Raw genomic sequence first — 16288 nt, 5'->3', positions numbered from 1 at the left:
CGGTCGCTTTCTTCTCCGGTTCGGCGTCGAGTGTCGAATTTCGGTGACTCGACGTTAGGGTGGAGAAAAAGGGGAAATATAACAATATTTTTCAAAGTATGGCTAATGCCAGGGAACTCCGCTGAATGCTTCCGACCAGTATGGCGGAAAAAAACAATCTGAGGGTCCTAGAAGCCTGAGGGATCATGGGTATAGTGGACATCACACTAGGGATAGTATTACTGGCACACCCTGTGTCGACGCCCATTTTCGAGTTTCGAAAAACAAACTGTAATACTCCGCAACTTCCACTAGATGTCGGCCTATGCGCAGCATGTGATCTAAGCAGATTCCACAAGCCTCAGAAATATATATATATATATATATATATATATATATATACATATATATATATATTTTAAACAACCCTGGGATAAACTAGCCTTGATAGCTCAACAGATGTATACGTCCAAAACGCATTTTTTCATGGAGGCTTTTGAAGACGTGACCAGTAAGCCCTACGGATATCTTGTGATTGGTTTAAAAACAACCATTCTAGATGATTATAGATTGTGCACTAATATACTCCTGTCAGGGCTACTCGCTGTTTATACTCTTAAAAACATATCTAAAAAACATCATTAATTGAAATACCTCATTAGTAGCCGGTCGTGCTTTCACCATGTTGACACACATACAGAGAAACATTGCGCTGCTCAAAATGCTTGTATACGCCATTGCTCAACAACGCAAAGCCATTCTTACCACATTCTCTGATGGCTGCTATTTTGGAGATTGCCCAGAACACTTTAAGAAAGTGTGCGTCATCAAGAAACTTGTCAAAGGGCGGATATCACTACATGCATAAAGTGGTCTCCTAGGCTGGCAGATTCATAGGATCTCTCATAGGCATAGCCCTAAGGCTAATCACCAGTTTGCTCGGGGTTCAGTGATGGAGCATGCCCATAAAATATATGGTGGACAAGTGGCAGGTAGAAGTCTGGCGATCCCCACAACCCCTGCGGATTGGGATATACGGAAGGTTGCCACCATGCAACTCGATTCAGAAATGGAGGATCTTTTAAACAGACCTGATTTAGCGGCGCATGACAAAGCAGCCTTATAGACGGATATTCAGCATAAATACTTAAACCACAGCGATGCAGAAAAAATACAAACCTTCTACATGCCGCCCGGATAATCTAGCGGTTTAAAGGTACTGGCGAGTGTAGACCTGGTTGTGGCAGACGTGGCGAATACCCTTAGCCAATGCTATAAACCTAACACAGAACTATTGCTACATAAAATGGAACTTGGAAAGGATGTGGCTGCATGGACCGATAGGGGGGAGTTTATCTACAGAGGGAGGGTTGTAAGGGGCTAGAAGCTGCACAATCTAGTATGGGGTGTACGAGACGACAGCCCACTCCTATAATAAATGCCCCCATTGACTGGAACACATTTGTGCAAGTGGTCGCTGCGTTAAATATGCAGAGATCCATTGTGTGTATTGTTGCCCAATGATCCCTTCTGGAGCGGCTCACAACTGGTGCCCCTGATAACCTGTGCCAACAACAAAGCCCTCTAGGTCCACCCAGAAAAATCATCCCTGTAAACAGATCGCATTTGCCCAGTCCTGAAGAGGGGTGGAATACCCAATAGTCCAAGGAGTCTTTACCAGCCATCCATTGTTTGAATGTATACATTTATTTTCTTTTTGTATTGAAATGTTTGCGGTATAACCTTTTTCCTTTCTGTATTAAATATGTATTTTTATTTCTTTATAAATAAAAAAAATGTCAATTCATAAAACTGACTGGTACTTTATAATGTCCTATGGATTATTGTGACGGCTCGAAGTCGGAGGAAGGGGCCGTGAGGAAGGAGGAGGTGGACTCCGAGGTGGAGACGTGGTGGGATGCCGACTGCGGCTTGCACGCTTCTCAGTTCGAACCAAAACCGGCTGTGGGTGACTGCACAGTTGGTTGCGAACAGAGGAGGGAGGAGACTGGAATCAAGAGCGCGGCTGTGGTCAGGATCCAGGCGAAGAAGGAGGGAGACGGACAGAGCCTGGCCTGTGCGCCGCGACAAGAGAGAGACCCGGGTTTCGTGATGTCGGCATGCAGCCCCTGTGAGGAATGTGACCACCGGCTCTGCACGCAGCAGAGAAAGGAAGGTCTGGGTGCTATCAAGACTGCACGCCGACACACAACCATGGCTCGGTAAAGGGCGGATAACCCATATGAATTGCCACAAGAAAGACATTTAAAAGTCAAGTATAACACTCCCCAAAACAAGGAACAACGAAGCCCCAATACATACCAGAATCCTTACCTCATGGCACGCGGGTGTAGTGCATCATGGCGAACGGCCTCAAGGAAGGAAGGGGGTGGGGACTGGTGGGGTTTATCAAGGCTTAGCTGGGTAAAGGACTCTGATTGGACCAGAAGTGTCCAGCCCCTATATAAACCAGCGAGAGATGTAGGACTAATGGTGAATTCTCCACTTCTTTGCAGAACCAACTGGAAAGCGAAGCAGCAGGAGCCTCTTACCGTTGGGTTTACGAGGACTAAGCCCAGATTTAGTCCATATTCCAGAAGGAAGCTTACAAGGACTGCCTCCCAGGCACTAAGAAGGAATACTTGGAAGCCTGACTGAAAAGATAATTTCTTTATTTATTTTTCTTTTACCTGCTATAACTTGAAGCTGTTCAAAAGTCAATAAAGACTAGCATTTTGGTTATATCAGCTGCCTTGTCGGAGTGATCACTTACAATTATGTACAGTAATAACACACAATGCTTGTTGATAAGTTATTTTATTGATACTGTGAGGGGTCAGAAATGTGAAGCGGATAACTCTGTGAAGGTTTTTCAAAAGATGCCATTTTATTAAAATCAAAAAGGATTTGATAAATGCCTCACTATCCCTACCCTGATGAGGATATCCCTGCCTAAAGTAAACTAAAGGAAACACTCTTAACAAAAGTCCCTCAAACTTGTACATACAACAACTAAATATTTCAACCAACAGTTCAAAAAGATATAGTTGCAATAAGTCTCTCAACTGAATTTAACCAACAGTCCAACATGTTCAACAATTCTTTGGTCTCTACATTTGAGGCAGAGTTCTATACACATTTTCTTCAAAGTATAAGGAAGTTTCCACAGTTCATCAAAACCAACAAAAAGATTTCAGTCAGGATGATTCTGTAATAGTTCACAAAATACTTGTATCAGTAACGTTGATTTGTTAGGATGTTTCCAAAATGATTCACAATGTGCTTTTGTGGACTTCTTCCACACTTTTAACCACACCACAGTACTTCAACAACTGGTGCCTGGTCCACTCACCTGTCAGGCCCATACTACAAGGTCCCTTTGTCCTGGTGTACTCCACTGCCAGGACTAGCAAAACTACTACTACTTCTACAAGTACACTTGTGGTTTGGTTTTAGCTTCATTAAACTCAATAAGTCTTATAATTGGCAACCATATTGGACTACTTCTTTGGGGGAAACATAAGACACATTGATGCTGTTTCTTCCACAATTTTGATTGCTACATGCAATGCAGGTTATGCTCCTCTCCTCCTGAACACCCTTGGTCAGAATGGCAGCCTTCCTGCCACTCTTGTTTCCCCCCTCTTGCATTAACCACATTTTCGCAATGGCATTTTCTGACTTCTGCTCCTCTTTGGCTTAGGCAATGTGAAATAATCGTGGTGACCAGGCAAGAGGGGTATAAGAGGCTTTATTGTGGAAACGGACCCCGTGGCTGCACCACCACCAACTGACACTCAATCTGAACATGGCCACAGAACACAGGCCAGTGTTCCATTACAACCCTTCTCCCCCATTAATGAATGACCACAACGATGAACAAATGCAACAAAAGAAAGTAAACTGAACAACAGTAGAACATTCTAGAATCACTGTGGATTATGAAACAATGGATTATGAAACATTTGTGGAACATACAGGAAAACTGTGAACACTGTAATGAGTAAAGTCCTACATGAAAACTGTGATGAAAACCTTCACCAACGCATTACTCATTGCCACCCTTCCAAACATAGTCTTTCATTCTAACCCCAACGGGCGACCCCCATCACCAATGTCCGATACACAAACAACACGCTCCTCATCTAAACCCGCACCATCCACACGACCACCAATCGGAGGTGCGGGCCTCTCACTGCACCCCAGTTCCAATTCACCAGCAGATTCACACAGACATGCTGCTCCACGGTAAACCTGCTCAAATGAGGTTCCAAAGAACAGCAACAGCCAAACAATGGAGGCATGGTGGTTCCACTCAACACCATAACTCTCTTCTTACTCCATCTTGTCCCATCGTCCAAAACAACATATCCCACCCCACCCCAACCTCACCACACTGTGGGTCGACATGAACGTACTCTTGCCCTTAGGCACAAACTGGAGGTTCTTTATGCATACGCAATCCCCAACCTCAATATCCAGAGCTTCCTAACACCCTGTCATGCTCCCACCTGCTCCTGAGAGGCACACACCCATTCCAGCACCTCTGACCTATTCACTTTAGTGAGAACACTCTCCCAGGGCAGCCATTCTCAATCTTAACCCTGCCTTCCTTCCCCTCATGAGCTCAAACAGGGATCGACTGGTAAACATTGAGGGTGTCCATCTATAAGCTATCAACGACTCTGAGACCACCTCTTGCCAGCACAGACAATTGGCGATAGCTAAATGAATGGCCCCCTTCACAAAACCATTCATCCTTTCAACCAAGCCGTTCGCAGATGGATAATACAAAGCTGTCCTATGATGCCTAATACCATTACACCTCAAAAATTCCTGCAAGTGAGGCAAAATAACTGCACACCATTGTCAGTGACCATACTCGCAGGCATGCCCTCCCTGTCAAACACCCTTCTCCATTGTCGCTGTCTCAAAAGCGGGAGCCCCTACGCACCGGGATGTGTAGTCCACCAACATGACCAAAAACCTCAAACCACCATCGAGACAATCCATGGGACCCGTGATGTCCAAAGCCTCCTTAGACCACACCTCATTGGGAACATCAACTGGGTAAACTGGCTGTGGGCGCAACACCATACTCTTATCACTCACATGCGACACACTCCTTTACCACCACCCACCTCTACCTCATTGTCCATACCTGGTCAACAATACGATTCATGCAACCTCCTTTTGGTCAGGGATCTGCCCAAATGCCTCATGTGCCAACTCAACTAGCCTTGCTTTTAAACTCACACGAGGCACCAGCCTATTGCCTCTCGTGACACCCCATGGACCCTCTGCCAGTTCACTTAAGACATGCATGTACACCCTCCCTTACTCCCTTGCGTTCACTGTCTCCCAACCACCACGAAGACCATTCTTAATCCACGCCAACTCTGAATCCTTAGACAATTCCCTCTCCTACTTGTTTTTGTCAAAAGTGGGAAGCACACAAGCAACCTGGACGCCTACATCACTCTCCCCTTGCTCCTCCGGCACTACCACTGGCAATCGTGACAAACCCTCTGCCACCACAGTCATGACACCAGGTATGTATTCTACCTTAAAATTTAATTCCTGCAAATCCACAATCCATCTCTCTATCCTGGTGACACCAAACTCACACCCTTTGTGGTAAACACATATGTGAGTGGCTTGTGGTCCATCCTGATGACATACGGAATTCCCCACAGACATGTCCTGAAACGTTTCAAAGCCCAGGAAGCAGCCAATGCTTCACTCTCGATAACAGCAGACCGCTTCTCAGCGGCCTAGACACAAACGCGTTCGGTCTGTATCTTCCTTCTTGTCATTGCTCCAAAACTGCCCGCAGTACGACCTCACTAGCATCAACCGTGACAATAGTTATGTTCTTTGGGTCAAACGAACTTAAAGATGGTGTCCTGTCAACATCCTCCTTCAACGGCACGAAAGAATGGAAAAGAAATAGAGTGGCAGAAATATAAGTATGAAACGTGTCAAAGTGATGTAAAGCAGAAAGATCATTCTTTTGCATACCAAGCTAATGTAAAGTGGAGTAAGTGGCAGTATAAGAGTTTGGCAAGCAAACCAGAAGACTATCATTGGGAATTTAAAGGCCAGTACAAGTACAAACAGTATAAAAGGGCAACATTGTTAGAAACAAACATAAACAACCATCACTAAAGCCAAGAGGGAACACTTAAGCGACAACTTGTTTGTAGGCCATATTGCCAGAGAAAGAGAGGGGCAATAGAGGGAACTGACCTGAACAAGAATTGTGTTGTAATGGAATGCTGACCTGAGTTCTTTCTGTGCACGTGCGCTCGTCTGGCTGCCTTCAGGTTCCTGTCTTCTTCTCCTCCAAGACGACAGGGAAAACTGCCTGACTTGGTTTATTTCCGTGGCCCGAGCTAAGCAAAACAGGAGTGTTCCGTGCTCCAAAGGGTCTCCGGTTCTCGCCTACCACCAGAGTCTAAGGCTTCATGCTTCCTGCCACGCTACCCCTGCAACCACAATCTTCAAGGGGGAAGGCTTGTACAATTAAGGCTTCCCGCTGCACGATCTCTGCACCTCAGGTCTCTGAAGGAAGAGATCCTCTCAAAGCCGGCATCCATACTCCAAGCCATTGCGGTTCCGGCATGTCTACGCTCCTTTAGCTACAACCTCTGTAATGTGGAGTATCTGCAACCACTTCACCTTCGACTGCTGCTCTTCTCTATGGCCTGCACCTTCAGCTGTGGATCATTAACCCTATTAACCAGCAACTAGCAACCTAGGGCATCTGCATCCCTTCTTCTTCGTCTCAGTGCTTTTAGCATTTTGGAACTTGATGTCCCTGGTATTCCAGTCATCATTTCCCACAATTGCAACCTTGCAATAAGCCATTAGAGGTATTGGGTCTCAGAGAAAGTTATTAAAAGGGTTTTTCCATTAGTCCTGACCTGCTCTCCCCATGTGATCCTCCCGCAGAACACCACCCATAGGTCAGGATCCGGAAGTGTCTGTCTTTCCCTGGAACAATGAGAGGGGTCCCAGGCCAGGTTTTCTGGCCAAATCATCTCGGATTCATCACAATACATGTATCACTAGATAGATAACCCACATTTACATGTTTGACACATTGTAAACATTTTGCAAGATTTATACAATTTAGGAAAGGTCTTGTTAATGAATCTGGTCACCATTTGATCGTTTTGCTTGCGATTGTTTGACTACATTGAAGCTGCAATGAGCAAAATTGAAACAACCTTGAAGGGTGAGATTCCATGATTTTCTGAAGCAGTTCATTCAATTTATCCAATTACAGGATTATTGAGCGATTCACCACAAATCTCAGACATTTAATTAATTCACCCTGATTTGAGTTGATTCATAAGTGCAACACATTTTTAATTTTCTTCATCAGCAGATGTATGATTGCCTGCATCAATTGTGTGTAATTGATTATTACTTGTATTGTCTATACATGGTTAGAACGTTCACTATTGGGAATGGTTACAATATATGAAATTTGTTTATGAGATGCATTTTGGATGTACTTTGTAAACCAATAAAATTTAAAATCCAAAAAAAGCATCCTATTTAAGCTGTCTATAAAGATTTATTTGGAAGGTACATTTCTGATGCTTGTAAATTGGATGAGGGAGCATTTCAGCTGGGGATTCAATTACATCAAAGGCATTAGGTGGTACCCTGTGGCAACTAAGGGAGGGGGCATCACTGATTATGATGCAATTACAGGATAATATATTAAACCTTACAATTGCACTTGAGATTTCTTTCTAATATCATACTTTTTAAATGTTTCAATCCTAAACCTATCAAACTAAACACACCATCATTCTTAAAAAAACCAATGTGAGTTTTTAAACCAATGCCGTCTAATTGCCATTCCACACAAAACAAACAGAATTGGGGGAAATGTCTCTCCGCCCACAGCCCATCTGTGTTTGCCCCTGCTCTCCTGCAATGCCATGCCAGTGTTCCAGTCACATACTACTCAGCTCTCAATCTCATCTTCAGCTCCGACACCCGTCAATGCTGAGGTGCAGCACTGAGAGTAGTATTGTGTAGCAAATTTCTGTTGGAACAGCAATATGTGTCAAAATGCTTTGAATGCAGTCAATATCAGTAGTCATTAAGCACATTGCTCCTCAGCCAACCAAATTCAAGCAAACACTTACCTAGGATTCCAAATGCTTAACTCAACAGTTAAAGAGCTAAAATAATACAATTAATCTGTTGCCTTTGACACTAACTACCAAAACATGGACTTACCATGAGACACATTTCAAAGTTATATATTTATTAACAGCTCTGGTCAAAGAAAGGTACATGATTTTGTTGGGGCTTTGTAGAGCTCAATTCAGCTTTACATTCAGCAGTTCCAGGGCCCATCGAGAGTTGCATTTGTTCTTCTGAAGTCCCAGTGCATTGTAATAATATTACTGTAGGTCTGCTATAGATACAAAATGGTAGCATCAAGCAGATGTCCTGTCAATCAAGGAGCCCTGGAAAATGGATGCAATTAACGATTCTTCTGGCGGTGTCCGTGCTTCGAAACTTTGTCAATTTCTATCAGTAATAGGGTTGTTGACATTGATCCACAAATCATGGCACCTCAAATTCAGGCATATCATCTACATAGCATAATCCACCAAACTATAAAGGACATGAATGTGAAAACCTAGGGAAAGGAATAACGTCTTTGATGTTGCCAACGCCTAGTATACACTGCAGGTATCGCTCAAAGCCCATTCCAAAGCCTCCATGGGGAACAGATCCAAACTGACGAAGTTCTAAATACCTGTTTTTGAAACAACAAAGAAGAAATAGTAAACTTGAAGTAATTTATGTATACAGAAAAATATGCATTTGAAAGGTTGCCGCTTACCAGCAAGTATCTTCATTATTTTCAACAATACTAAATGGGATGGAACATTAATAGGGAATTTGGGTTAATTCTAGAGTACAAATGAGCCACCGTGTCACGTGAAGTTTCTGTATATTACTTGCGGTCACATTCATTGATCTATTCATCCAGCACACCTTTCTCATGCATGCAAGGTAGAGACAAATGTGTACAACCCTTACCATTTTTTCTTTGTATAAGGCAGTTTAAGGAAACCACACAATTGTGATACAAATACAGTTTTCCACAATATTTATATTATAATAAATGACACTCTGCAATAGTCTCATATAACCTTGTAATCAATTTCCTTTTTGTAGTATAACAGTGAGATCACTACTCATCTGTAATAAGGACATGGCATCACTGCTATAAATGCAATAGATTGTTACTGTTGAGTATTGACATCACAATGTCTGCTGCTTGAGCCAGCACAGTGCAGAATTACAGCTGCCACTGGAGAAAATACTTTGTTGTGACTAGATTTTCAGCTCATTCTAAAATACATTTCTGTGACACTTTACAGTCATTAATCGACAGGTAGTATGCTTATTTTGTGGTATGCTTGAGTTTAACATAGGACAGCAAGAATATCATTTATTTTAAACCGGTCACAAAGCCGAGTGGGATCAATGGGAGACAGACACAGAAAGTTAACAAAACATACGTATTCTGGGTTGGTACAAAAAAGATGTATATACTGTATATTGAGATACATGCATTATATATTGAAATAGATATGCTGCATGCTGAGATGCATACATTATATACTAATATGTATAGTGTACTGAGATCAATACATTGTATATTAAAACATATACACTGCATACAGATACATTTATTTAGATGCATACACTGTATACTGAGCTACATATATGACATATTAATGTGTGAACAGTATGCTGAGATACATACAATATATACTGAGATGTATACACAGTATATTGAGATGCATCCATTTTATATTGTCATGCATATTGTGCAGACTGAAATTCATACTTTGCATACCAACCTATGTGCATGCTACATTCTAATAACTCCAACACACTAATTGTTAAAATGCATACCTGATATAATGAGACATTGCTAATACTATATGCTAAGAGACATATATGTTATATTGTAATGCATCTAAAACATAATAAAAAATATGTACTGTAAACTTAAACTTCTTTTACACGCCATGTCAAAAATATAAGATTATTATTAAAAATGCTTATGCTATTCACTGAAATGTATAAACCACAAGTTGAAATATATACATGATATATTGAGAATCTATGCACATTGTAGTGAAAAGCTTGCATATAGCATGGTGAAAGTAAGAACACATGACATCTTTTTCTTATACACACACTACTGAAAATGTCACATGGTTTACAATCCTGTACACTGGAAGGGGTGGCCTGTTCTTCTCTTGCTAGTTTCACTTTCCACAAGTGGTTGAGGGGAGTAGCTGGGCCTTCATAGATTGGAGACGTTTGCAAAGATATGCCCTTCCTCTGACTGCCAGTTCCTTGAAAGTGTGACTCTTAGCCAGCTAGCCTGGGCTGCTTTGTGCCGAGTGCCTGTGTATAATTTCGGTACAACGTCCTTTAATCGCCTGCATGTTCATCCCCAGGCATTTTTACGTGCACATTCCAAAGAATGTGCTCATCGAATTTTTTAGGGGGGGTGGGAAAGGGCAGATAAGGGATTGGGCGGGTAGGCAATATCCAAAAATAAGTGTGGGCAGAGGGCTTTGGGGGGGGGGGGGGGGAACCACCCCCCAAAAAAAAAAAACGAGCATTTTCAATGGAATGTGCACGTTGAAATGACAGGGGATGAAATTACAGGCGATTAAATGACACGGAACCTATAATTTCTATTGGTTTTGGGGACAGGAGAAATGATTGCCAGTACAGCAGTATATTACTGTAAATATTCAGCACTGGGCTCAGGGTTCAAACTTTGTTGGCCTGGGAGCTCGAAGTGCAGAGTATTTGTCATTATCACTGGTGTTTATCATCAGGCATTACCTTACAATGCACATATTTGAACCATAGAAATAATAGTGTTGCAGTCCCTTGCATTTATATATATATTTTTTTTTATTTAAATAAACATTGTCCTGGCAACAGTAAATGAAAGGAGACAAGGCAGACATTTGCCATAATGATGTTTTTGTATGCAACAATGTATTTTTTTCATTCACGCAAAGCTTAATTCCAAGATAAAACGAATGTAACATTCTAAATAAAAAACAAAATGTAATGTTACCAAGTATGAATAATTCTTATACACTTAACACCAGAAGCAACTGGTTGGGTCCTGCAGGATTTTAATTCAGCATATCCTGCACTCTTGGGGTGTTTTGAAACCATCACCTGGCAAAAGTACATTAAAACATGTTGCTATATATTACATTATATATGTGAGTCATTTGTATAAAAGACCTCTCCCTATTTCTGTCTAGAAATTCGTGAAACACACTGAATCATATTTATAGACCTGCACATATGATCCAAAAACAGACATTTCATACTTCCGCTGGAGAATATTGAACATAAATGAGTGACAATCAGAAGGTTCCCCTATGCTCCTGAGAATTTGAGAGTGAACTCAAATCTCTGAGGTTTAAGCCCTTACAGCTTCCATGAAGGCTTTGGTAGTTTGGAGCCAGGCTGTCAGGTGGCCCTGGCTTGTTGAAAATTAATAGACATGAAAGTGTTTATTTCAGTGCTTACAAAACAACCACCTAATAGCACAGGTTGGCCCCTAAAGCACAGCAGGTATAGCACCCTGCATGATCATTCCAGAGCACACATTTAATGTGATTCAGAAGGATGAAGTACTTAGTTGTCTCTGACTGGATTTGGACAAAGGTAGCTATCATATATGGATGTTTGTATTTGTATGTATTAAACAAGAAGGCACTAGTGAGTGCTTTGATCAGAAAAGCTATTCATAGGGACAGAAAGATGTTATCTTAATTTAGTTTCGGAAAGGCTTACAAAGTCTATTTTTGGGCCTAGAATCAGTGTGACCTGACAATACTTGCATTTGAAACGAAATCTTTGGTTTCCAATGCCTACGCAAGACTGAGCTTTAGGCTAATTGCATGGGTGTGCACCTGGTCTTTTTGGGTCTATGTTAATTTGTCGATGGTAATTTTGTTCGATTTTCTTTTGCCCAAAAATAGTTTTTATTTCTTTTTGGGGGTACCCCCAACCACCCCTTCCCCTATTGAACACTATTCCCTACCCCCATTCCTTTATTTACCCTTCCCCACTCCCCCGTATGTTTATCGAAAGAAAGAATTCAGCAAAAAACCCATTGAAAAAATTACTCTCAGTTAATGAACGTTGTACCCTCTTTTTTGATAAACGATGATTCATATTTTCACTTAAATCTGTCTTTTTCTTTGTCAGTTTTGACACATGCATTTATAAAATTGGGATGGGTGGCTGTGACTCCAATATAACCAACATAGGATACTTGCACTAACGGTGTGAGGAGTAGGTGTCTCAACTGATTCTAGCATCAAACTATGCTAATACACATATTCCCAAAGATTCCCTAACCTGTTTTTAGCAGGCTTCTTAACTTCACAGTCATCTAAGAGATCTAGCATCTAGTTCATGTCTTGGTTTTGCCTGAGGCACTTATCCCCTCCACGGGTCAAGTCCTAAAAAAAATAAGTGGGTGGACTCATTAGCATAGCCAACAGGAAGTGACATCACCGGAAGGGAGGTCTCCGGAAGTGACATAATTTGCACTGTGTGCTTGTTACAGGGTACTTCACAGATCTAGCCACAGTAGACTGCATTTTCTGTGGTGCATCCACACCAAGAGAAAACATCAGTTGACACAGACTCTGTTCTGTTTTATCAAACTCCTACTCCTCCCAACCACCAAACAAAGGCTTCATGCAGGAATTGGGACTATGGAATTTAATAAGAGTAAGCAGAAAAAATTCCCTTTTGCATTATGTGTTTTGTATTTTTATTGAATTTCTATTGCGCTTAATGCCCAAGCACTGTACAGAGTAAACAACGGTACAATTTACATGCTTGTTAATCTTTAGTTTAGGGACACATTAAACAAACATTGGCAATGCCAACAGTTTGGTCCTTTGTGTGGGAATGGGAACGGCACTTGGCAGGCACTGCCGTAGTGGTATTAAGTGGCCATTGATAGTAGCAGGTGCAAAATGGTGCGAGTACCTGGATATCTAATAGCAGTGCCTGGCAAATGTCTAATAAACAAACACAATCGAAAACTGTTGGCTTTGCCAATGCTTTGTTAGAAAAAGGACATCAGGCAAGCAAACGCAGAGTGCTTATAATTTTCGTGGTAAAGGCAGACCTGGTTAAGAAATGTTTACTTCACCAGTCGTGGGTTTACAGCTCCAATCAAGTAATTAACTCTCAGAAGACTGTTTTGAAAAAACACTGGCAGGCACTTTGAGGGTAAAATTTGATGGTAAAGCTTGATTAAAGCGAGCTCCAAGAGTTCCCAGGAGATGTATTTTGAGCGGGGAGGGGTAGGAATTGGGTGGGAGTGGCCATAGGGATTAGTATGGCCATGCACAGTAAATGGGTGGGCAAATAACAAAACAACACCTACAAGCTGTGTGTCTTTCCGCATATGTCATTTTTCCCTATCTGTCCTCTTATTCAATAGTTTCATCTTATAGGTGAAGCAGCTCAAACTAAAAAGGTTTTTATTTTTTAGGGAAATGGCTAGTGGAAGGCCTTCATGATTTTAGGACTATGATGGGGAAGAGAGAGACTAGGTGTAATGAAGATTACCAGTAAGTAATGAGGGCATTTCTCGGCCCGATCAGTACACACTTTAGCAGAATGTCTTGTTACCATCCTACACCCAGAGAATATAAAAAAAGACCAATAACAAGAGCAAGTGTGGAAGGGGGTGTTGTTCAGGCATGCAGAGCTGTGATGTTTCATATTGACAGTTAATAAAAGCAGTCAAATCTCTCATACCCATCCTCAAATCATCTCTTTTTTGAGTTAGCAGAGTCAAAGGGCCTCATTACACGGATGGCAGTAAGGATTTACCGGTACCGGTAAAATACCGGTACCGGTAAATCCTTACTGCCTTACTGCGAGGTCCCTTTGCTGGTTGGGGGATTTAACGCCTGCTTTTTGCAGGCGTTAAAAGCCAACCCGCAAAGGGACCCAGGGAGCTAATTACGGTACCGCAATTTGCGGCACCGTAATTAGAGCCGTCCCCATTCCCATTATGCCTTATGGGGCAAGAATGGGGAAGGGCAATGGTGGAAGGGGGAATTACCGCCCCGGCCGGTAATTCCCAGGCATGAACCATGGCACTAAAAGCGCCATGGTTCTCCGCCATCCGTGTAATGAGGCCAAAAGTCCCTTTCCAAGCACTGTAGACCACTGCAGGCTACCTCTATTTGCTCGGCTATAGATTTAGCCATGTAGATTTCTTTAAAACTCTGACTGGATTATTGTTCACTTATATTTGCTCTTTTGTATACTTGTTTCACAGAGATAGTAGACTCTTATCTTCCTTGACCGAATGTTGGACAATTATGCTGCTGGTTTCATGGGCTTCTCATGTTAAGGTGTGATGTGTGACCATGCATACCTCGCATATCACACAGGTGCTCCTGCAGAACTTTGGGCAATCGTCCAACCATGCACCGGCTGATGCATTGGTAATAAAGCTGACTTTCCACACGTTGGTGCCTCAGCCCCTCCAGGAGCTGTTAGGTCATTGATGGAGTGAAACCAGTGAATACAATTCGAATTTTACTTCACAGTCTGCACCTTGGTGCTTCTTTCTTTAGTTGCTCCTGGCTGAGGAAGAGGCATCTTTATAGACTTGCAAATCACCATATTTCCCCAATTAAATAATAAATAAACACAGCAGAGAACGTTTTTATTGTATTTTACCTTTCCTCTTGCCACCGTGCTTTTCAGCTTTAAATAGCTCATTGCAATTTCCACCTGTGTTAAAGTGACAGCATGATATATTTCAGTGATTGGATACATTGCTGTTCATTAAAAGTAATGTACAACCTTTCTCCCCCGCCTAATATATGTGACCATTCAATACCTGCGGAGATCCCGCCACAGATAATCAAAGAACTTCAAAACGCAGTATTTATATTCATATGGGCGAAAAAGAGACCCAGAATACAGAGACGCATACTGACCCGTCCCCCGCTCCTGGGAGGCCTAGGGACTTGGGCAGATACATCATGGCAGCCACCTGGCCCCCATACTACAGTGGGCTAACCCAGCCGACATCAAAGGATGGAGAGCCATACAACAAGCATCCACACAGATCCCGATAACAGCGCTCCTAGCACTGAATCTCAAGGTCCGCGAAACAGAAGGGAAACTACAAGGAGCTACTAAAACAGCCCTAAGTAACTGGGACAGAGCCATGCAAATGAAAAAGATCAAACGAGGGTTGGGCCCATTATCCCCAATAGCACATAACATCGATTTCACCCCAGGCCTGAAGAAGAATTTCTGGGTCGGTTGGAAAGGCGCAGACACTCTAAAATTGCAGCACATGTACCAAAACGGGGACCCAATCCCCTTCTTAGAATGCAAAAAGAAATTTGATATGGGGGAAAATGAAAGGTTCAGATACATGCAAGTACGACACTGAATCTCAAACCCATCAGTGAAAAGAGCGGGTATAAGAACCCTAACAGGATTGGAACTAACAATGCAAGAGGGGAAACCAGGGAGAGGGATATCTAGAATTTACAGACTGCTCGAAGGAGCACAACCAACGGACAACCTAAGATATAAAGAGAATTGGGAAAAAGATGTAGGAGAGCCTATGACGGATAGAGAGTGGGACCAGATATGGACAAGAGCTCACAGATCCTCCAAATGTACAGCAATTAAAGAAGCCACATCTAAATTATGCTACAGATGGTACATATCCCCCCACAGATTACACAAAATAAACTCAGAATATCCCCCAAATTGTTGGAGACCATGTGGAGGGAGAGGTGATCTGTTCCACATGTGGTGGACATGCCCCAAGGCGATTACTTATTGGAAGGAGATACTGGGACACATCAAAGACATTACTGGCAGAGAATTACCACTATCACCTAAAGTGATCCTGCTAGGAGCGGAGGCAGAGGGTATATATGCAGCATTGGGGCATATATCCACTCTAATAACACACTTATTATCAGCTGCACGAATGACATTGGCACAAAGGTGGAAAACGCTAGAGGGCCCAACGACACCATGGTGGTGGGTGAAAATATGGGTAGTAATGGCAATGGAGAAGGTAACTGCCATAAGAACAGAGACTTACCAGAGATACTTGTCCATATGGTCCCCCTTTAGAGACTTTGTCGGAGACAGGGAAGCCCACTTCTATAAACCACGGACCCTCAGAAATATATCGATC

The 16288-nt window shown here is 42.4% G+C and overlaps 1 protein-coding gene across 3 annotated transcripts in view; it reads right to left on the bottom strand.

Annotated features, from left to right (window-relative positions):
* Positions 1-8248: 8248 nt before the first annotated feature.
* The window catches only part of NARS2 (asparaginyl-tRNA synthetase 2, mitochondrial), an 803364-nt gene continuing 795324 nt past the window's right edge, over positions 8249-16288 (bottom strand). For 2 of the 3 annotated variants that reach the window (XM_069639926.1, XM_069639927.1), the window contains exon 14: positions 8249-8770. In XM_069639926.1, the coding sequence (XP_069496027.1) occupies positions 8626-8770 (145 nt within the window). In that variant the 3' untranslated portion in view covers positions 8249-8625. The remainder of the gene's footprint in view (positions 8771-16288) is intronic. The other variant, XM_069639928.1, reaches the window with a different exon arrangement.

This window comes from Ambystoma mexicanum, chromosome 7q, assembly GCF_040938575.1.
Source record: "Ambystoma mexicanum isolate Mex_15411 chromosome 7q, UKY_AmexF1_1, whole genome shotgun sequence".
Classification (NCBI taxonomy): domain Eukaryota; kingdom Metazoa; phylum Chordata; class Amphibia; order Caudata; family Ambystomatidae; genus Ambystoma; species Ambystoma mexicanum.
This window is presented reverse-complemented; position numbering and strand designations above follow the sequence as displayed.